Raw genomic sequence first — 23,049 nt, 5'->3', positions numbered from 1 at the left:
AAAAAAAAAAAAAAAAAAATGCTTTCCTTTTCAGTACTTGCTATTTCTGTCATTTTTAGAAAAGCCTAGTCCATATCAACTGTATACAAAATACTTGCCAACATTTTCCTCTACTACATTTATGGTTTCATTTTTGAAATACCAAGTTTCTAAACTATGTAGAATTCTGATAAAAGGTATAAGAGAGGATTAAAAATACTTTTAAACAAATGGTTTAATAATTATTGGAATGTTCTACTGAATACTCCATATTTTGCCAACTAATCTGAAACACCACATTAATCATTAAATTTTTATATGCTTGATTCTATTTTTGGTCTATTCATTTCATTTTATTCTGGCCCCAATACACTGCTCAACTAAAATTATTGCAGTTTTAAATTGAGTATCTGCAGGAGCAGGCATCTTCTTCCCAGAGTGTCTTTCAAACTTCTTCCACATTTACATTTCCAGATGCTTTCCAAAAAAAAACCCAAACATGTTTAATAATATGCTTATGAAATAAAGAAACAACAAAGTAGAATCTCTTATTACAGAGGAGATTTCCAACTTCTACCACAATATATGCACAAGCATTCAACAGATTTTTTGGGGTGGAAAGAGTCAAAAACTCACAAACTGGGGTGCAGTGGCATGATCTTGGTTCACTGAAGCCCCAGTCTCCTGGACTCAAGTGGTCCTCCCACCTTGGCCTCCCAAAGTAAATCGATTTGTTTCAAACTTACTGCAGTTGCCACTCTATTTCCTGATAGGGGTCGTATCCCAGAAGGAGGCCTTCCTGTTAATCCAACTCCACCTCTTGAAACAGGGCGAGCTGCTGAAGATTTGTGATTGCTGGCCATTGTTTCTTTACTTTAATCACTGTTTGGAAGCAATAAACAGTTCAATCCTTTGATGTCTTCTCTAGCATGACAATAATGACCCATCATACACTTACATTGAATTCACAATTGTTCTTGCAAGCTGCCATTCTGTGTACCACTACAAGGTTAACTTTGTTCAAATTTGACATCGTGCTCCATTTAGAACTATGAGATTGTTTCTTGCAACATTCCTTCCTCATCTTCCTATTATCTTACCAAAATGCAAGCCCCTGTAGTTATCTATTTCTTTAGTATTCTCATCCCATACTCTGGTAAGTTTTCTCTCTTGTCACAGCCAACAAGTTTCTTTGCTCTTAATCTTTTCTCTGCATTTTCTGGTCCACAATTAACTCTCTTATATTCTGAATCTTGTTACAAATACTTTCTATTTTCTTAACTTTAACAGAATCTTGGCTTCCACTGAGAGTAACACTTTCAGTAGTCCATGTGTTTTAGCTTCCTGTCCTCTTTTAAAGCAAAGGAGGTGGCACTTTTCTTGCTCCCCAATGTCACTTTCAAAATATTCTTCCACACCTTTAAAAAAATTAACAAGAGGCCAGGCGCAGTGGCTCATGCCTGTAATCCCAGCACTTTGGCAGGCCGAGGAAGGTGGATCACGAGGTCAAGAGATCAAGACCATGCTGGCTAACATAGTGAAACCCTGTCTCTACTAAAAATACAAAAAATTAGCTGGGCGTAGTGGCAGGTGCCTGTAGTCCCAACTACTCGGGAGGCTGAGGCAGGAGAATGGTGTGAACCCAGAAGATGGAGTTTGCAGTGAGCTGAGATTGCACTACCGCACTCCAGCCTGGGTGACAGAGCGAGACTCCATCCCTGAAAAAAATAAATAAATAAAATAAAATAAAATAAAAAATAAAATAAAATAAATAATAAAATAAAATAAATAAAAATAAACAAGATTCACTTCCTCTGAGGATCCGGGAATGCAACAATATTGCCTTGATCTTTCCTGGTTGCTGGTAATCAGTGACTTCCTAATCTCTACTCTATCTTTACTAAAGTCTTTTGTACCTAGTTCACAGCTTCTCTATTCCAATCCCACCATCATCCTGGATGACTTCCATTTGGATACTAGCTCCAACACCTAACATTCCAGCTTCACAGTTCCCTTACCTCAACTTTAGCAATGATCTTAACTCCATTTCAGTCATTCATAGCCACGGCAATACATGGAGCTTGTCATCATCTGGAATTGCTTCATCTCAAACATCTTAATTGAAATACTCTATTCTTGGGTCTTCTCTCCTTCTACCCTTTTCTCATCTTCATTCCTGCTACACCTGCCTTTAAACCATTTCCTTAATTCACTCATTTTCTCCCAGTTTATCAGCCCTCTCCTTTATTCATCAGAATATAATATTATTTAAAATTGTCTCATAATTTAGAGTAGTAGTTTTCAAATTGTTGGTCACATCCATTAGTGAGTTCTGAAAACAATTTTGCAGGTTATGACCAAGATACTAAAATGTGAAATAAAATTTAAACAAAAAGAGTTCACTGAACATACAAAGGGTAAACATTGTTTCAGTAAATTTTTGTTTCAGCTATATTTACATAAATTTACACATATGTGTTTACTAGGCTACAATATAAAAATGTATGTCCTATTGTAGGTCATATAAAATAGTTATGAAGATACTTATTTAGAGAGAGAATATGGAGAAAAAGAGAATAGTACCCAAGATTGTCCTGAGGAACGTCAATACATACAGATCACACAGAAGAGGAAAATCCAGTATGAGAGAATGAAAATTAAGGCCCAGAAAGCAAAGAAAAAAACCAGGAGTGTATGTCAGAGATGCCAAGAGAAGGCAGGAACAAGCCATGCCATTTACAGTTGGAAATTCAAGTAAGATGAAAACTGAAATATCCAATGGAGTCCCCAACCAAGAAGTCACTAATGATACCCTGACAAGGGTGGTTAAGAACTCTCCTCCTGAGCACCATCAACTAATTTGTATCCTGGAACTCTGCTCCACCCATCTGGCAAAATCAGAAACCCTTCTCCACATCCAACCTGAAGTGCTGAACATTGCTGGTGGAAATCATACAACTGTACAGACTGGGGTACTGCAAAGTGATAGTCACAAATCTTAGTTGGACCCTCATTTCAGAAAGTATTTAGCCTTGTTAAGATACCTCTCTACTTGATAATTCTCATCCTTAACTACTTTTCGATCTCTGTTCCTGCCACTCTTAGCAGATGACTCATTTAACAAAATTACAACTTGAACTCTATCACTTTTGGGGCACATAAACTTCTCTACATCCATTCTGCCCTCCTATCTCAACAGCCATTCCTTCTCTCATTCAAGATCAATCTCTACTCTGATTTACCCTTGATCCCATCTTCTTTGTGGCATTACACTCACTGCTACCAATATCTTTAAACTTTCTCCTTTCCTTCAGTCTGTTACCATGTTCAATTCTTTTCTACCTTCAAAGACTTATTTCTTGACCCTGCAACCACCTCTATCTAACTGTCCCATATATCCTTCCCTTATGCAGCCAAATTCTTATGAATAGCTTATATCCAGCCGGGCACAAAGGCTCACGCCTGTAATCCTAGCTCTTTGGGAAGCTGAGGCTGGCGGATCATGAAGTCAGGAGATCGAGACCATCCTGGCCAACACGGTGAAACACCATCTCTACTAAAAAATACAAAAAATTAGCCAGGTATGGTGGCAAGCACCTGTAGTCCCAGCTAATCGGGAGGCTGAGGCAGGAGAATGGCGTGAACCTGGGAGGCAGAGCTTGCAGTGAGCCGAGATCGAGCCACTGCACTCCAGCCTGGGCAACACAGCGAGACTCTGTCTCAAAAAAAAAAAAAAAAAAAAAAAGAATAGCTTATATCCACTATTTTCTACTGTTTCGTTTCCCACTATCTCCTGGATTGCTACTGTTTGATTCAAATGACCATTGCCAATACTGCCAGTGATGTAAATGTCATCCTACTTTACTGGTGTCCACATTTATATGAAACATCTCCATGATACTTACCTCTCTTCTGGTTCTTCTCTCTGTCTCCTTGAGACAGAAATGCTTATATAGAGCATTTTCTAAGATACCATCCACCATCTTTTTCTTTTCTCTCTCTAAACTCTCCTTGGCCCACTTATCCACACTCAGGGTTTTAACAATTAATAACTGATTCCACACAATTTCATATGCTCAGCCCTTATTTTAGCACTCAGCTTGTGGTGTTTATATCCAAATAATAACATCTCCACTTAGACATCTAAATATTTCAAAATAAACATATATAATCCAAACTCATTATCAGCTCCGCAAAATTTGTCCTTCCTCTTGGTATCACCTCCTAGTCACAGAAGTCAGAAACTTAGTCCCTGATATCTCCCTCTCCCTCACTTCCCATGGCTGATCACATAGTTCTACTGAGTTTGTTTTGTTTAGTTCTACTGATTTTGTTAATAAGTGTTTAACAGGTACTTTACTCTCTATTCCTACAGCACTGGCCAATTCAGGGCATCACTGACTCAAGTGGACTATTGTACCAGCCTCTTAAGTGGTCCCCTTGCCTAACACACATTTTGCCTGTTACTTTCTCAGGGAATCCTTCCATGACTAGTCCATAACTGGTCTTGGAATCTTCGTCTTCTTCAATTTCAGTGTATAGACCTGTTGTATGTGCTACCATGCATCCTGTGTATTTCTTTATTCCAGAAGCTATCACACCACTTGAAATGATCTGCTTAAGTATTTCTTGCCCTTTATGGCAAGAGCTGAATCTCAATCATCTTTATATCCCCAATATCTGTCTCAGTGACAAGCAAAAACTTTGTTCTCTTTTGTACCTTTTACATTTCCTCCTACATAAAGGTATTGCCAATTACAAAAATTTACTAAATTGTTAAAAAGCAAACAAAGCGTGTGTTGGACTAAAATGATTTCTCTGTTTCTACACTGTATGTCCAGTACTACTTTTCTGACTTCTCTTAGCATTATTCATAATCAGTCCTTGGATTGCTTCTCTCCTTTCCACAATCATGCATCTTTTTGTAACTCCAACAACGTGCATGGCTCACTAACCAATGTCTACAGTTCTGCCCTTTCAACTGGGCACCAATTTTGAGTTTTCAATTGTTTATCTGAAATTTCCATTCAGATCTCTCATTTGAATATGTTCACACCAATCTTCCTGACCCCACTAGCTCCCTGATTCTAATTCCTTGCCATTTTGAACTCTGTGTAGAAAGCAAAAGAATTTCAAATGGAAAAAGTAATTTCATGAAATTACTGAAAAGGAAGACAGGGTGTATGATCAAAATGGTTTTTCCACAAGAAAACGAGTACAATAAACATCTCTTTCCAGTAGAAAAGATATTACTCTAGGTTTCCTGCTAACTTTGAGAAAATGTACAACATACAGAAATTTCACCCAATTTTCTTTTCCACCGCTTTACTGTCGCGAAAAAAAAAAAAAGCTTACCATTATATTATTACCACTGGGATTAAGAGGGGGGCATTAGCAACAAATATACCACTAACTCCGGGGTTATTCAATCAAAGAGTCACACAATTTCCAGTTATTCACACAATCAGAGAGGCAGCCTGGCCTTTGGATCCAGAAAAATTAGCGATACAAACTAGTGCTGACAAAGTTAGCAGCTGCATAATCTTGCCACCTTACTTAACCCCTCAGGATTTCATCTTCTGTAAAACAGAGGGTGACAATAAGCTCTACCTTGCAGAGCTGTTGTGAAGATAAGTATTAAATTTAAAACATCTGGCTTCTAATTATTATTCTGTCATTATCCTCCCTAAGTCAACCGTTTCACACGTGAAAAAGTGGAAAGTTGCTAACTGCCCGCACTGTGATCAACAGACAGAAATAAATCCCTTGCACTGTAACAGGCAGAAATCTATTTCTTTGACTAAAATCCTTTAGCCCATCGTGGTCCTTCCCTCCGCTCTGTGCTTGGCGGGTCTCCTGCGGGGAGCGGGGTCGTGGGGGGCGGGGGGGATCGGGCTGTTGGAGGAGGTCTGTTCTCACCCTTCTCCCGACTAGAATTGGTACATGCCTGGCCCGATGGTAACAGCTAAGACCCAGAGTTAGAATTTTTTTTGTTTGGAGCGTATCAGCATCTCCAAGGCAAGAGAACATACGTGGGAGGGAGGGAGGAAGAGATGGGACCCGGGGTTTCTCACCTCCGCCGGCGCGGAAGGGGGGCGATCGCCCGACTCGCGTGTGCCCTAACTTCTTTCTGAGGCCCACGGCGCAGTTTTCCTCGGGTCTCAGGCCTACCCACTAGCGGCCGTGCGCCGCGGCGTATCCCGGCAACGGGGGCGGGATAGCGGAGGCTCCTCATCCTGCGTGACCAATCCTCCGCCTCAGCCGCTGGTTACACGCGGAGCTCTCGCGAGAATGGAAGACTGATGTTTGTTTCTTCACCACTCTTCAGAGATTTTTGGAAGAAGTGGAAAAGAGCCGGGCGGCCGGAAAACGTTTTATGTGAACGTTTGGTTTTCCTGATAATCAGAGTTGCTCTGTGCGCCTTACCTGAAGTAACTCTAGCGAGTTTTGCTATGTCCCTCTGTAACCTCACGTCGGCTAACGTGTAACAGGTTACATTTGAAGTTATTACGTGGTAGGCAGCACTGTGCAATTTTCTAAATTCCTAATTCCTAATTAGTGGTAGTTTTCCTCCCTATTAGGACTGCATAGCGTACACAATGCATCATGACATATGGATGCGATTCTGGTACCAACTGTTCTGTTCCTCATTTCACCAGAAGCTTTGCGTCTTTAAGCTTCCTTTCATTAGAATTTGGATCCAAGTTTGTGGGGAAGACTGTGAATTCAATGGAAAGTGTCTTTTTTTTTTTTAATTTAAGAACTACTTCATCTCAAATCCCACTTCTCTAATAAAATAACTTTTACTGTATGTTTCCTTCCGGTCTTCATAGATACAGCTTAAATGTGATTGCATATGTATTGGGATTTTCACATTATTTTACACATTATTTCCAACTTGCCTGCCCTCAAGGAGTTAAAAATCACTACAAAATGAGATTATATCATGTGGCTGAATTCCCCCTTAGTCTGTGAAACATTTTCTTGTAATTATCTCATTAGAGCCCACCCTATTTGCAGTGGCCATTTGTCATCCTTTTGGCAGAGTTTCTTCCTTACCTTGCCCCCAGACACCCTTACAGGAACTGGAAGTGACAGATAATGGCTTTCCTAGTCTTCCTTATTACTGGGACATGAGTATTATTGCTTGCTAGACTCTCCAATCTAATTTGGTGGACCCAACTCAAACTTGAATGACAACCAGAAGCAGGACTTCAGAGTCTGTTGAAGTAAGGGTGACAGCCACGGTAACTACATCGTTTCTGAGACTGCAAAGCTCTATCACCAGCAACCAATGTCCAGCATCACTGTGTTGGTGCAGGCTGCAGTGTTGGTACCCAGAGGCTTTATTGGGAGGAGAACCTCTAGCTTGTTTCTTCAGCTTCTGGAAGAGTCTGTGAGCTGCTTGCTGTCCTTTAATAAATTCATTTTCAGCTTTTATATCATTTATAGATGATTTCTGTTTCTTGCACTTAAGGACCCTGACAGATATTAACAGTTGAAATTGGCAGAACAGATACTATTATCCAAGTTTTAAAGAGATTAAATAATACACTTAAGCTCATTTGGGCAATAAGTATTGATCCCTGTCCCCATATCTTTTTCATGACGAAAAAGGAATAGAGAATAGGAATACATATCACTTATTCGCTCACCTCTGAGCTTCCTGAGAGTAGGCACCATATCTTATTTGACTTTGGATCATTATGTATTAGGTTCTGTTGCTTTTAAGGTTATATCAAATTATAATTAGGTTATATCAAGTCATAATTTGGTTAGTATTCAGGTTATGTCAAATTGTAAGTTTATTGTAAGACTACTTGTGTGTCAAGTTCCTTTCTGTCTCTAGTCCTTTTCACTGCAATTCTCTCTTCCTGGAATCTTTGTCCCTCTGCTTTTCACTGTCCAAAGTCCTGTTCATCATTCAAGTCTTAACTCAAATGTCTTTTATTAGAAAGGTCTTCTTCTCTGACAGTCCATACTAGATTAGTGCTCCAACTCCTTCTGGTCTCCCACCTCATTATATGTCCTCAGTGCACCCTGTACTATTCCTGTTAGAAGGTAAACTTTGGCACATTAAAATTTTAAAGAGCTTGTTTGAACAGACAGCAATTCATGAATTGGGCAGCTCCAAATCATAAGTGGTTTGGGGCTCCTCCAGAGGTATTTGAAAGCTTTCAGAGAGTAAATGCAGAGCATAGCAAAGAAATTATTTGATTGGTTAAAGTTTGAGCAGTTGCCTTATTTGGACTGTTCTTGTGGCAGGTTCAAGACGATATAACTGATGACTAGTTGGCCACTTGTAATTCCGTTTCAAGTTTCAGTTTCCTTATGTAGGAACTCAGTGCATTAAAGCGACCAGTCTAATGACCTCCAATTTAATTATTTTAATACTACATATCACTCATTATAACTTGCAGTTACATATTTATTTTTGTTGTCAAAGACAACAAACCCTGACAGGACACATTTTTATCCATAATTTACTACTGCAATAGGGAAAATAGTCCAATGTGAAAGGAATTCAACCTTGATTTGTACAGCAGTGATTGGATGTTTTAAAGGGAGAATGACGGAGTAGGGAAGGAGGCAAGTGGGTACGCAGTAGAGTCAGGGGCAATAAGGCCCAATGAAGAGGATACCACGTGGTACTGAATATGGCCAGTTATGCTTATGTAGCCCAGGGTGCACAGAAGAAAAACGTTAACAAAATAACTCAAAAATGTCTTTGTAGGATGTGTGTAGGTTTTTTAAGAAAGTAAACTTTTTGGCCAGGTGTGATGGCTCATGCCTCTAATCCCAACACTTTGGGAGGCCAAGGCAGGAGGGTCACTGAGGCCAGGAGTTCAAGACCAGCCTGGGCAACATAGTGAGACCCCCCCCTACAGAAATTGAAAACAAAAATGAATTTTAAAAAAGAAAAGAAACTTTGAGGAGTGACATCATTAAGTTATTCTACTATAAAATAGAGAAAAGTTAGTGAACTTACTAGTGAATATGTACATAAACTAAGATTTTGGATACACTGGTAGGAGTGTCTATTGAAAGAAGATGGCTATAGACATCCAAATGCACATGTCCTTTGACCCAGTAACTTCACTTCTAGGAAGCCAGCATATATTCACACTGAATTCATACATATAAATGACATATGCTCATTGTCCAAGGTTATTTCTTTGAGCAGTGCATGTTACAGAGAAAGATTAGGAAAAAAATCAAACAACAGTGAATTAATAATGCTACAGTTATAAAATCATATGAAATTTGGCCATCTATAAAAAACGATGCTCCTTGTATACTGATATTGCAGAGGCTGACTACGAACCCCAGAGCTGGTATAAAAATATTTTGGCCAGGCGCGCTGGCTCACGCCTGTAATACTAGCACTTTGGGAGGCCGAGCTGGGTGGATCATGAGGTCAGGAGATTGAGACCATCCTGGCTAACATGGTTAAACCCCATCTCTACTAAAAATACAAAAAATTAGCCGGCGTGGTGGCAGGTGCCTGTAGTCCCAGCTACTCAGGAGGCTGAGGCAGGAGAATGGCGTGAACCTGGGAGGCGGAGCTTGCAGTGAGCCGAGATTGAGCCAGAGAGTTCCTTATCTGACTAAAGGCAAAATTTCTGAGGAATGATGCTACCATAAATCCCCTAACTTATGGCCTTGAAGAAGCTGGAAACACCACTCCTAACCGTATAGATGAACACAAACTTTCTTATTTGTTCTCCTAAAAGTCAATGTTTCTATTTTTTTCCCTGTAAAAGCTGTTTCTCCCCCACCATTTTCCCTACTTAGTTATGTAAGCCTTAAAGTTTAACAATTTGACTAGCCAGATGCTGCTTTTGTTGGCTGTTTTATGCATAAGAAATTGATATTTTTCTCCTGTTAGTCTGTCTTTTGTCAGTTTAACTCATAGGCCCTTGAAAAGTGAACATGACAGGGTAGAGGAAAAGTTTTCTTCTTCCCATACAATATGGAAAGTTTTCCAAGATATATAAACTAAGGTGAATAAGTATTCAATGCTAACATTTTCTTGCATCTGTATAAACAATCTTTGGGAACAACACAAGAAACTGATAAGCCTCCAAAGAGGAAAACTGGGTGGTTAGGGTTTGAAAATGTGCATCCTTTACATCTTTTGAATTTTAAACCAAGGAATGCATTATTAATACTTTTTAAAAATAAACTTTTGGCCAGGCACAGTGGCTCACACCTGTAATCCCAGCACTTTGGGAGGCCAAGGCAAGTGGATCACCTGAGGTCAGGAGTTCGAGACCAGCCTGGCCAACATAGTAAAACATGTCTCTACTAAAAATACACAAATTAGCCGGGCATGGTGACAGGCACCTGTAATCCCAGCTATGTGGGAGGCTGAAGCAGGAGAAGTGCTTGAACCTGGGAGGCAGAGGTTGCAGTGAGCCAAGATTGCGCCATTGCACTCCAGCTTGAGGACAAGAGTAAGACTTCATCTCAAAAAAAAAAAGTTAAAAAAAAAATAAATAAACTTTCAATAAGGGGACGATAAAAATCATAATGAATATTCACGTTAGCCATCGTTCAATGAATTATGTAATTATCTAGACAATATTTCAAAGTATATGAAAAGAAAGGATAAAGTGTCCTTAAATGTTTATCAAAAAAACTTATTAAAAGCCAAGAAAAAAGCTTACTAAATGTATTAGCACTAGAAGAATGTTTTTCTCCTTTTTGGGCACCAAAAACTTCTAAACAGCAATTATCTTTTGGGATATTGAAATGTATTAGCTTTGAAACATTTTCTGTAATGTTCTACAGGACTGGCAAGACAAATATAATTTAGAAGCTTATTACCATCCTTAAAGATGAAGTTGATATTTCGATTTTTTTTTTTTTTTTTTTTTTGAGACAGAGTCTTGCTCTGTCGCCCAGGCTGGAGTGGAGCGGCGCTATCTTGGCTCACTGCAACCTCTGCCTCCCAGGTTCAAGCGATTCTCTTGCCTCAGGCTCCTGCGTAGCTGGGACTACAGGTGCATGCCGCCGTGCCCAGCTAATTTTTTGTATTTTAGTAGAGACGGGGTTTCACCCCAGGCTGGTTGCAAACTCTTGAGTCAGGCAATCCACCCGCCTCAGCCTCCCAAAGTGGTAGGATTACAGGCGTGAGCCATCGCGCCCAGTCCGTATTTCACATTTTATGGGTTTTTTTCTTATATATATATGGACTTTCTTTTTTCAAGATTCACCTTATGGGGGACATATTTGCAGCCTAAGTTTTCTAAGATCTGCACATGTAACATTTCTATCATTTTCCCAATGCATTTTAATATTTTATTTCACGTATGTATTGTGCTATAGTAGCCCAAAGTTTTGGCACCAGAGTCTATGTGTTGAATTTTAGTTAAAAAAAAAAAGCTAAACAATATTCTTTCACCATCACTTTCACACACAAGTCAAGTATCACTCCTGTTACAATTCCTTTCTTTAGTTTGCCTGGGTTTTCCTACTAAGTTGCCAGGCCTGAATCATATTGACCCCAACTTCATTCCTGTATAATCTGCATTATTGCTATTCTTCAGTGCATTTAGGGCTTTTTAAATTAAATTATAATGAAAACATCATGTTGAGAACATGAACTGCAATGTTTACCTCAATTTACACAAACTGTGATGTTTAGTCCAGCTACCCAACTATTCCAAGCATTTTCTCTGAGAGAACTACTGTCATTGTAGACATTTTTCCTTCATGCCTTCAGACATATGGGAGGGGGGATCCAGAATTGTTATTTGTATGCAGACAGACAGTTGAAATAAACTATTTGTTTTAAACCTTTGAACTGCTAAACACATAAACACATTACAATTATTTTTAAAGTATCAAGAACCCAGTTTAGTGTTCACAGAACTTTAGTCCCAGCTGTACTACGTTCTAGTTATGTGACATTTAAATAGTTATTTCAGTTATTCATTAATTCATTAAGGTAACCAATAACATCTATTGAGCATTAAACTCATATCAAGCTGTTAAAAGACAACACACATTAAAGTATTAAAGAGTTCAGTTGAGCAGACAGTGATTCATGAATTGGGCAGCACCAAACCCCAAGTGGTGAAACTCCACCTAGGGGCACTTAAACTACTTTTGCAGAAGTATAACTAAGGAGAGAAATATAACATGACTGACTTCATTTTGCTTAAAACCTCACAGGCTAGACTAGTTTTTGTTGTCATTTTATTGTTAGTTTGTTTTTTGCTTATTCTAGTGTGGAGGTTAAAATAACTATGCCAGGAATTTGGTTTATAGTTAAACTTTGAAGCAAGGAAAAGTGACCTCCCACAACTCCTTGTATGGAGGTTGAAGCTACATTCATAAGACAAGATTAGAACTATGGTAGAGGCTTGAACTTTGCTAAAGAATAGTCATGCTTAAACAATAACTTGGCATTGTTTGATTAGCTTGCTTTTCTTTTTTTTCTTTTTTTTTTTTTTTTTTTTGAGGTGGAGTCTCTGTCTGTTGCCAGGCTGGAGTGCAGTGGCACAATCTCGGCTCACTGCAACCTCCGCCTCCAGGGTTCAGGTGATTCTCCTGCCTCAGCCTCCTGAGTAGCTGGGACTATTGGCGCTTGCCACCACACCTGGCTAATTTTTTGTATTTTTTAGTAGAGACAAGGTTTCACTGTGTTAGCCAGGATGGTCTTAATCTCCTGAACTCGTAATCCACCTGCCTCGGCCTCCCAAAGTGCTAGGATTACAGGCGGAGCCACCTCGCCCAGACTAATTAGCTTGCTTTTCTATAGAGCCTTCTGCTCTGGAGACATGTAACCAGAGGTCACAAGACTTGTAACTTCGCCAACTACTCCTACAGATAACATTACTATTGTGAAACCTAATTAACTGGTCTTTGAGATATTTTTCAAATTTAGCATTTTGGCAGACCAACAGACACAACCTGGACCTGTGAACCCCACTCGTCAGAAATGACTCACCTTCAGGAAGATAGTTCTGACACCCCTGTGATTCATCCTTGACCCAATCAATTAGCATTTCCCATTTCCTAGCCTCCTCTGCCCACCAACCCATCCTTTAAAAATCTAGCCTCTACATTCTTGGAGGTGGATTTGAGAAATATCTCCCATCCTCCTCGCTCGGCTGGCCCTGTGATTATTCATCTTTCCCTGCTGCAACATTTGTAGTTCTCAGTGCACTGGTTTTTTGGAAGGCAGCAGGTAAGAACACAGTTGGGCAATTACAGCATGAGGGGGAAACTTTTATAAGGGGTTGGTGGAAGCAAGACTAAGAAAATATACTTACTTGACTGGTTAAAGTGGAAAGTCCATAGTTAGAGGTTTGTCTGTTTCTGCTAGTTAAGCTTAAGTTTCATTTTACTGTTTACAGTGAGTTGGGCTCCAGAGCTGGAGCTATCTCAACCTAATGGCTTCCAAATTAACATTTTCTAAACGAGGCAAATTATTCATGTGTGAAATGGGAATAATAATACTATCTACCTTGTAGGGTTATTGTGAGAACTAAATGAGACTGTGAAAATTGGTAAACTGAATACTATACAAAGTTGGAAAACATTTCCTGTTATATAGGAGGCAGTAAACTAGATGGTTAAGATTCATGTAAAATAAAAAGTCTTGATAATAATAAAATGTAGTCCGGTAGAAAAGACAGACATAAAAGAATATATTAGAATGCAGTAAATATTATATTGACAACAAATAAAACTGCATTGGTTCCCCAGAGGAACTAGAAGAAACCAGAAGATAAACTGGTGTTGAACTATGACAGATGGAGAAAGTGGAATTCTAAGTTAAAAAAAAAAATGCATGTACAAAAAGCATAGAGACATGGACAGCATACAGTATAATATGTTCAGGGAATGGTAACAAATTCGAAATGACTAGAATAAGAGAGATAACACAGGGAGATGAATCTAGTAAAACAGATTAGCGAGATTGTGTGAAAGGCCCTATGTCATGCTGTACTGTAAGAATGGAAAGCCAGCCGGGCGTGGTGGTTCACGCCTATAATCCAGTACTTTGGAAGGCAGAGGCCGACAGATTACGAGGTCAAGAGATTGAGACTAGCCTGGCCAACATGGTGAAACTTCGTTTCTACTAAAAATACAAAATTTAGCTGGGCGTGGTGGTGTGCTCCTGTAGTCCCAGCTACTCGGGAGGCTGAGGCAGGAGAATCGCTTGAACTCGGGAGGCGGAGGTTGCAGTGAGCCGAGATCGCGCCACTGCACTCAGCCTGGCAACAGAACAACACTCCGTCTCAAACAAACAAATAAACAAACAACAACAACAAAATGGAAAGCCATCAGAGGTCGTCAAGCAGATAAAAAAAATAAAGCGTGTATTTCAGAAATATATTTTAATGTGTAGGATTGGCTGGACAGAAGGGGTAGAAAGGCTAGAGAAAAGTTGAAGTAATTTAAGTCAGACTAATTGGTAGAGATTTCTAACAGATAGCTAGAAATACAGATCTAGAGTTTGCAAAAGACAATATACAGCTTTAGAAATAAGCAAAGCAGTAAATAATCCACCCAGGGAGGGGATATGGTAGCAAAGAAGTATCAAAAGGCAACATTTCAAGAATGATCTCCCAAACCAGGAGAAAAGTGATTCCAAACCTAGAGTGGGAGTTTTAGGAGGGGAGAAGTCAGAAAAGTGCGAATTGGGCTTAGCAATTTAGAAAGGTTTGTAGAAAAGTGTAGTTGGATGCGACAGAATAGCGGATGGGAGGGAAACAAAGTAAAGAGACAGGTCATATTGACCCTAGTACTCAATAAGATCTGATAATGACCAGCAAGTAGCACCACGGGTGGGTGGGCGGGGGGCTTGTTAACAATACTTATCTCGGCTCTAACCCAGATCTACTGAATCAGAATCTACATTTTAACAAGTCGCCAGAAAAAAGTAGTTATACCTTTAAAAAATTGACTTGGACCACTGTATTTGTTTGTAAATTTGACAATAGAGGGTAGGAGATTCGGATAACTTGAAACGGAGAAATAGTTCAGTGATTAATAGTTCCCAATTTGGCCTCAAGCTTTCTCGTTTTAATTGAAAAACAAAGTTAACTTGCAAAAACCTCGAGATTATCAGGAAAAAGAGGTGAGGATGACCTAACAGTAGACACCAAACAACCTCACTCAGCCATTCCGCCATGCCCAGCGCGAAGAACTCAGGTTTAAAATATCCGGATTCGGCGCGCCGGATGTTCACGCCAACTGGCGCGGCATTATGGGAGTTGTAGTCCCGGCCCGCCTCCCGAATTACGACAAACGGTTGGGCCTGGAGTCGGAAGAGATCCGGGTTTGGGAAGGATCCCCGGGTCGGGCGTCCTGGTGGAAGGGCGGGGCTCTTTCTTCCTCGGCGGGGAGTCCCGAGCCCAGGAGTAAAGCGAGCTCAGCTCCACATCGGCGTCAGCTGCCGGGACGCACACACTCTGCGTCATGGAGGGCTGAGGCCGATGATGAATTCCGGTGTGCCTGTCAGGGTTGCTGTGTCACTCGGCCCGCTCGGCGCGCCCCTTCCCAGCCGCCCTTCCGTACCGGCTCTCGGGCTCTTCCGGTCTCCGGCCGCCACTTACCTACAGGCCCTTCTCCGGCCGCGGCCCGGCGCTCTCCGAGTCGCCCTTACGGACTGGACTTGCGCAGTGCCCGGGCACCGGGCGCCCGACAGACACACTGGCCATGACGAGCGGCGCCACCAGGTACCGGCTGAGCTGCTCGCTCCGGGCCCACGAGCTGGACGTACGGGGCCTGGTGTGCTGCCCCTTTCCGCCTGGGGCTTTTGTGTCCGTGTCCCGAGACCGCACCACCCGCCTCTGGGCCCCAGACAGGTGAGCCTTGGGAGTTGCCCCCAGGTTGCCCCCGGCTGTGTTGCACTCTTCCTGGAGAGTGGAAAGTGAGTGACCCTTCCCTGTCAATCGCGCCGTCTCTCTCAACCCCCAGTCTTCCCTCTGCCCTCCGCTCCGTTCCAATTCTCAGACTACTGGAACTTTGTGTAAGAAACCATCGAGATTTAAGTGGAAAGAGCACTGGTTTGGAGGACCAGAGACCAGCCTTCTTGTGCTAACTTGACCGCAACCAGTCTCCTACCTTTTGGGCCTTCAGTTTTTGGACGATGATCTCCCAAGTTTGTTTTAGACTTGAAAATTTACTGATTCCAATTGCACCCTCCGAAGTGAGGTAGTTTGAAGACATCTGACATGTCCCTTTTTTATTTTCGAAAAAGATGCTCTGTAGTCTTCTCTAAAATTTAATTTTTGAAGACTTTAGTTCTCAAAAATTGTATTGCTGAATCCTCTTCTCGGCCAGGTTAGAATTTTAGTCTGTGGTCTGTGCTGGTCTTGAGGGAGTGAAACCTCTTGGATGTTTTGTTTCTGTGCATGTGCTGTTTCTTGAGGAGAAGGAGCATTCATTATCTTCAAAGGATTTATCAGAAGGGTTCACGAACCAAAAAAAAAGGTTAGGAGTCAGTCCTGATCGAGTTCACGGGCTCAGCCCTGATTTGGCTGGTTGTAGCAGGATATTTAAGAACTGGAAGACAGATTTCAGTTCAGAAAAAGAAGAATTGAGGTTATTTTGTTATTTAGTAGCTCTCCCACTGTTACGAATTTCAGAATTTGAGTCACCATCCATAAATTCAGTTGATAACTATTGAGTGCCTCCTATTTGGGATACTGGAGAGGAATAAAGGCAGACAAGTTGCAAGTTTTTCTGGAGCTTTCTTACAGTCTGATGGGGAAGATAGATTAAAAAACAAGCCAATAAAAAATTAAAAACTGGCATATGAAGAAAACATACAGTTAATAATTAGGTGGAGAGATATTAAAGGAAGCCTCTCTGAGGAGTTGTTTGTTTAAAGCTGACATTTGAAGCATGAGATGGATGGAGCTGGTCGTGGAAGAGCAAATGGGGAGGGTTGAATTGGAAGAGCATTCCAGACAGCAGGAGGAACAAACAGGAGGGATTTAGCTGTGAGCTGAGGACAGGTCTTTGAGGCTGGTAAGAGCCAGGTTATGGAGTTTGCAAATGGAAGCCTTCAAATAGTTTCAAGCAGGGAGCAACATCATCTGATTTCCGTGTTGAGAAGTTTCTGCTAGCTGATGATAGAGAATAGATTGGGAAGGGATAAGTGTAGAAGTAGGTTTGTTTGGAGGCTTTTGAAGTAGTATAATCAACACAAGATGGTCCACTAGACTAGATATAGTATAGAGCAAATTCCTGTATTGAATTGAATGAGATGATCTCTAAAGAGCTCTTCTAACTTTAAAATTCTATAATATCCAAAACTACTTAGTAACACTAATATTTAACTTTTTGTTTGAGTACAGTTATTAAATTTTTACCTTTAAAATGGAATCCAGTAGAAGCATAAGCCCAGTAGAACATAACCATTGCAGTAAGGAGTATAGTCAAGGATGCCTGTTTTAATAGTGGAATCCTGTCATTAAACTTTTGGGACTGTACTAGTTTGACAAGAATTTAATCACTGGAGTGGTTGTACTTACCAGGAACTTGAAGAACTTTGGGCTGAACTGATTCTCTATTTGAAAAGTGATTTTGTTTTTCATTGAACTATTGATTTCTTTCTTTTTTTTTTTTTTGAGGCAGAGTTTCGCTCTTGTTGCCCAGGGTGGAGTGCAATGGCACGATCTTGGCTCACTGCAACCTCTGCCTCCGGGGTTCAAGCGATTCTCCTGCCTCAGCCTCCCAAGTAGCTGGGATTACAGGCATGTGCCACCACGCCCAGCTGATTTTGTATTTTTAGTAGAGCTGGGATTTCTCCATGTTGGTCAGGCTGGTCTTGAACTCCCGACCTCAGGTGATCTGCCCACCTTGGCCTCCCAGTGTTGGGATTACAGGTGTGACCCACCATGCCTGGCCGAACTCATGATTTTTTTGTTTTGTTTTTCAAAATTCATTCCTGTATGTATTTATCTAACACTGATGAAGAACTTGCATTTTGCCAGTTACGGTGTTAGTGCATGGTGAGGTATGATTATCTAGTCTCTCATATCCAGCTGGTTAGGTTAGCAAGCTTGTCCATCCTGTGGCCCATGGGTGACTTTGAGAGTGACCCAACACAAATTCATAAACTTTCTTAGAACATTATGAGGCTTTTTTTGTGATGTTTTAAAATGCTCATCAGCTATTGTAATTATTAGTGTATTTTATGCATGGCCAAAGACAATTTTTCTTGCAACGTGGCCCAGGAAAGTCAAAAGATTGGATACCCCAGGGTTAGAGTGTTTCATAGTCATTAGGTGATTAAGTTCTTATTGATGCCAACTAAAGTGTCTCAACCATACCTTTAGTGTTGTAGAAGTGTCCTCAAGTCTGACATATTGACAATTTTTATTTCATGATACATGTCTTCTCTTTTGTGTTGCTGTAGCAGAGTACCACAGACTGGGTAAGTTATAAAGAAAAGAAATTTGTTTTTCATAGTTCTGGATGCTGGGAAGTCCAGTATCAAGGTATCGGCATCTTGAGAGGTCCTCTTTGCTGCTGCATCATCCCATGATGGAAGGGCAAGAGAGCACACAGCAAGAGGCATGGGGGGGCAAACTTGCTTTTATAACAAAGCCACTCTCTAAGCAATAATGACATTAATCCATTCATGGGGGCAGAACCCTCCTGATCTAATCACCTCTTAAAGGTCCTACTTCTCAACATGGTTGCATTAAAGATTAAGTTTCCAGCACATGAACTTTGGGGGACACATTCAGGCCATAATAGAATTTTGTTTTTTTTTTGAGACAGGGTCTTGCTTTGTTGTCCAGGGTGGAGTGCAATGGCATGATCACTGCTCACTGCGGCCTCGATCTTCTGGACTCAAACAATCCTCCCACCACTTCAGCCTCTTAAGTAACTGGGACTACAGGCGAGAACCCCCATGCCTGACTAACTTTTATTTATTTTTGTAGAGATGGGAGTCTTACTAGATTGCCAAGGATGGTCTCAAACTCCTGGGCTTAAGCAATCCTCCTGCCTCAGCCTCCCAAAGTGTTGGGATTAAAGGTGTGAGCCACCACTCCCAGCTTGTAACAGCATATTAATAAAGTTAATGAAATCCTATAAATGTTTGGAGCCAAGTAGTAAATGAAATTTGCTTTCCCATGTAGCCAAGTGGTAAATGAAATTTACGACTGTAAATTTGAATCAGTACCACTGTTTCAACTTCAGATTCTTTGTTCGTTACCGAATCTGACCTGGTCTGTCTACCTCTAATGCAAATGAAATTTACCACTGCTTTCCATATATGTTGTTGCTAAGGTTCATGTAGGAATGGACTGGGAATAATGGGGGAAGTTAGTTCTAGGGAGGTAGAAATAGTTCTGTTTTAGAGTAGACTGAACCAGGTACCTAGTCTTTCACAAAAGCCCTTTGAAAACCCAGAAAGTCTCTGGACCTTCTGAACACCTTTCAGAATGGAGACATATCTGTTAGTTGGGCATTGAACTAAGCCGGCAGCATGCCATTGTTTCAGACTACTTCAGACCTCTGTAAGCTAGCTTCAAGCTAAATTACATTTCCCAAGTCTGTCTGTCATTTACTTCTGGGTGGGGAGAGATGAGTGAGATAAGACTTCAGCAACTTTGCCTTTATATTGCCTTGCCTTTTGAAAAACAACCCGTATTTGAAGACACATCTTCAGATATAGGATCTGATTATATTAATCTATATTAATAGATTTTTTTAGGTGTGCTCTATTAGTTCCTACTGTAGAATATGAGAATTTAGCTCTCTTTCTGCCTTCCACTCACCCCATCACATATCCATCTTTTCTGTGCTCTGACTCTTACAATTTAAGCTGTGGAATAATCTATAACTCTTCCTCAACAATTTTATGATCTCCATGTAGCTAATAATTATTTTATTTTGGTTTTCATTTGCTTAGCTTTCTATATATTTATCACTGATTCAACTTCAAATTCTTTGTTCGTTACCAAATCACCTCTTTTTTTTTTGAGACGGAGTCTCGCTCTGTCACCCAGGCTGGAGTGCTGTGGCCAGATCTCAGGTCACTGCAAGCTCCGCCTCCCAGGTTCACGCCATTCTCCTGCCTCAGCCTCCCGGGTAGCTGGGACTACAGGCGCCCACCACCTCGCCCGGCTTTTTTTTTTGTATTTTTTAGTAGAGACGGGGTTTCACCGTGTTAGCCAGGATGGTCTTGATCTCCTGACCTCGTGATCCGCCTGTCTCAGCCTCCCAAAGTGCTGGGATTACAGGCTTGAGCCACCGCACCCGGCCTCCAAATCACCTCTTAAGGCATGTAGATACATTGGATATTTTACAATTTCCTCTTCCTGACAATGCAAACTTTCTGACCTGGTCTGTCTACCTCTGATGCACAACTAATCCTGGGGTTTCCCTTCATTGTTGTTTCCAAAATAACTTTTTTGAACCTCATGTGTTGGATTTTTACTGTCAGTATCCTTTAGCTTTCTCTTTGTTGGTTTCTTCCTTGTTGGCTTATTGGAACATAACCTCTAGGAGCTTCCTGAAACGTAGTGCATCAGTAATAAATGTTTTAAGACCTTGCAAGTCTGAAAGTGGTTTTATTTTGCCTTGCTACTGGAATGATAATTTGAATGGTTGTAACATTCTAATTTTAAAATAATTTTCTTTCAGAATTGTGATGGAATCCATTTTATTTCATCTTTTAGTGTTACTGTTGAGAAATCTGAAACCATTCTGATTTTTGACCTATTCTTTTTCTTTCTGGAAGGCAATCAACTTCAATCCATTGTTCCAGGCCATTGGCGGGCCCTTTTACTATGAAAACTCATGTCCATAAAGTCTGGGAAATGTTCTTCAGTTACTTCCAATTAATTCTTTGGCTGCTTTCTCTTTATTTTTTCTGTCTTCTTTTTTCTGGAACTGTTTTTATTCAGATATTGAACTTTCTTTCTAAATTTCTCTTTTTTTTTTCTTGTCTATAATCTCTAGCAGGTTGCCTTGACTTTTTGTGAAATTATGTCCTTGTTTCATGGTTGCAATATCTTACACCTCTAAGGATGATAATGACAATTTTAAAAAATGTTTTAAGTTTTCTCCTTAATAGTCTGTTTTCCTCCAGATTGTTTTTTTTCTCGTCTCTGTTTGTTTTGATCACTATATTTTATGCTGGAGGCTTTCCCCAGATGTCTGGTAATCTTTATTGTGTGCTCAGCATTATGGGTAGAGAATTAAGAAGCTCCTGGGAGATCTGTGCTCCTGAATGGCGCTTGTTGGTTGTGAGTTTTACTGTTGAGTTATCTGGTAGGGCCATTATATCGGGCTGATCTGCTGCCTGGAGGATGAGGGTGTGGTTTCCAGGGTTTTGTTTTGGTGGTCTTGGGCTCCAGTTCTTCACACTCCAAGACTTAACTATCTTTATGTCCCCCCTTCAAAGATTTTCACCTTTTTAAAGAAAAAGCTTCAGACTTTCGCTGAGTGCTAGCAGGACAGTTGTCTGGCTGAGTTGTCTAGCTGCCCGCCCACCCCTCCACCCTCTTTTTTTTTGGCTTAATACCTAAAGTATTTTTTTAAATCAATTTAAGAAGTACTTAATGCTAACCATGTAAAACATTGTGCTAGGGACTTGGGAAGACACAAAGAACCTAATCTGGATTCTGCCATTAAGAACTTCACAGACCACTATGGAAGATGCACACAAACATCTATGCTTTGAAGTGCTAAGGGATACACATAGTAGGTAGATTTAGTGGTTTACGTAATACAGGTTTTAAAACATGTTCTTTTGACTTCCTCTGGACTTATTGATAAAATGGTTTCAAAAGCATATTAAAAAACAAAAACAACACCCACTAAAATGAAGTGAACAAGTTGAAATTTGTTACTACCAGATACCTTTCTTTGAAGACTTTTTCATAACGCTTCAGATTCTGAAGACTTTCGATTAGTCTTTCTTATCTTAGTTCCTGCCTCTTTGTCCTCATTTCTAGAGGTATATAGTGCTGTTAATTCTTTTCCTCCATTTTTTTATTGTGAGAAAATACACATAACATAAAATTTACTATCTTAACCATTTTAAAGTGTACAGTTCAATAGTATTAAGTATATTCATAATGTGTAACCATCACCACCATCCATCTTTTAACTCTTTTTTTCTCTTTATACTGAAACTGTGTACCTGTTTAAGCAATAACTCCTCATTCTCTCTCCACCCCCAGACCCTGGCAACCACCATTCTACTTTATGTCTCTGTGATTTTGACAGCTCTAAGTTCCACATTTAAGTGGGATCATACAGTATTTGTCTTTTTATAACTGGCTTATTTCATTTAGCATAATGTCCTCAAGGTTCTTCCATGTTGTAGCATATGTCAGAATTTCCCTCCTTTTTAAGGCTGAATAAAATTTCATGTTTATACCTCATTTTGTTTATTTATTCATCCATTGATGGACACTTAGGTTGATGTCACATTTTAGCTATTGTGAATAATGCTACTTTGAATATGGCTGTACACATATCTCTTTAAGATCCTGCTTTCATTTCCATTGGGAACATACCCAGAAATGGAATTGCTGGATCATATGGTAATTTTATTTTTAATTTTTCTAGGAATTGCCGTATTTTTTCTGTAGCAGGTGTCTTTGTTTTCACATAGCATATTCTGTATGTCTGTTAGTTCTAGTTGATTTATTTTGTTAGGTCCTCTTTTTTCCTTACATGTTTTCTGTCTGATTATTCTATCCATTATTGAGATTGGGATATTGAAGTCTTCAACTATTATTGTAGAACTATATATCACTTCAATTATGTCAGTTTTTGTTTTATATATTGTGTGCATAAATGTTTATAATTGTTACATCTTTTTGCTGCACTGAACTTTTTATTAATATATAATATCCTTCTTTGTCTCTTATTTTCTTTTTTTGATTTAAGGTCAACTTTGTCTGATATTAATATGGCTACTCCTGCTTTCTTTTGTTTGCTATTTTCTTTTTTGAGGCGGAGTCTCGCTCTGTCTCCCGGACTGGAGTGCAGTGGCCGGATCTCAGCTCACTGCAAGCTCCGCCTCCTGGGTTTACGCCATTCTCCTGCCTCAGCCTCCCGAGTAGCTGGGAC

General features: G+C 40.2%; 2 protein-coding genes across 5 annotated transcripts in view; one reads left to right on the top strand and one right to left on the bottom strand.

The window, feature by feature from the left end:
• Window positions 1-15,713, bottom strand: part of IFT74 (intraflagellar transport 74) — a 129,650-nt gene extending 113,937 nt beyond the window's left edge. For 2 of the 4 annotated variants that reach the window (XM_011957110.1, XM_011957115.1), the window contains exons 1-2: window positions 6,054-6,198; window positions 726-861 (exon numbers count right to left, since the gene is read on the bottom strand). In XM_011957110.1, the coding sequence (XP_011812500.1) occupies window positions 726-842 (117 nt within the window). In that variant the 5' untranslated portion in view covers window positions 843-861; window positions 6,054-6,198. Of the gene's footprint in view, window positions 1-725; window positions 862-6,053; window positions 6,199-15,241; window positions 15,401-15,554 lie in introns of those variants that run through there. The other 2 variants (XM_011957111.1, XM_011957112.1) reach the window with 2 other exon arrangements.
• PLAA (phospholipase A2-activating protein) overlaps window positions 15,219-23,049 on the top strand; it is a 43,171-nt gene continuing 35,340 nt past the window's right edge. The window contains exon 1 of the mRNA XM_011957116.1: window positions 15,219-15,806. Coding sequence (XP_011812506.1) covers window positions 15,658-15,806 — 149 coding nt within the window. The 5' untranslated portion in view covers window positions 15,219-15,657. The remainder of the gene's footprint in view (window positions 15,807-23,049) is intronic.

The sequence above is a fragment of the Colobus angolensis genome, unplaced genomic scaffold (genome assembly GCF_000951035.1).
Source record: "Colobus angolensis palliatus isolate OR3802 unplaced genomic scaffold, Cang.pa_1.0 Scaffold436, whole genome shotgun sequence".
NCBI lineage: Eukaryota > Metazoa > Chordata > Mammalia > Primates > Cercopithecidae > Colobus > Colobus angolensis.
This window is presented reverse-complemented; position numbering and strand designations above follow the sequence as displayed.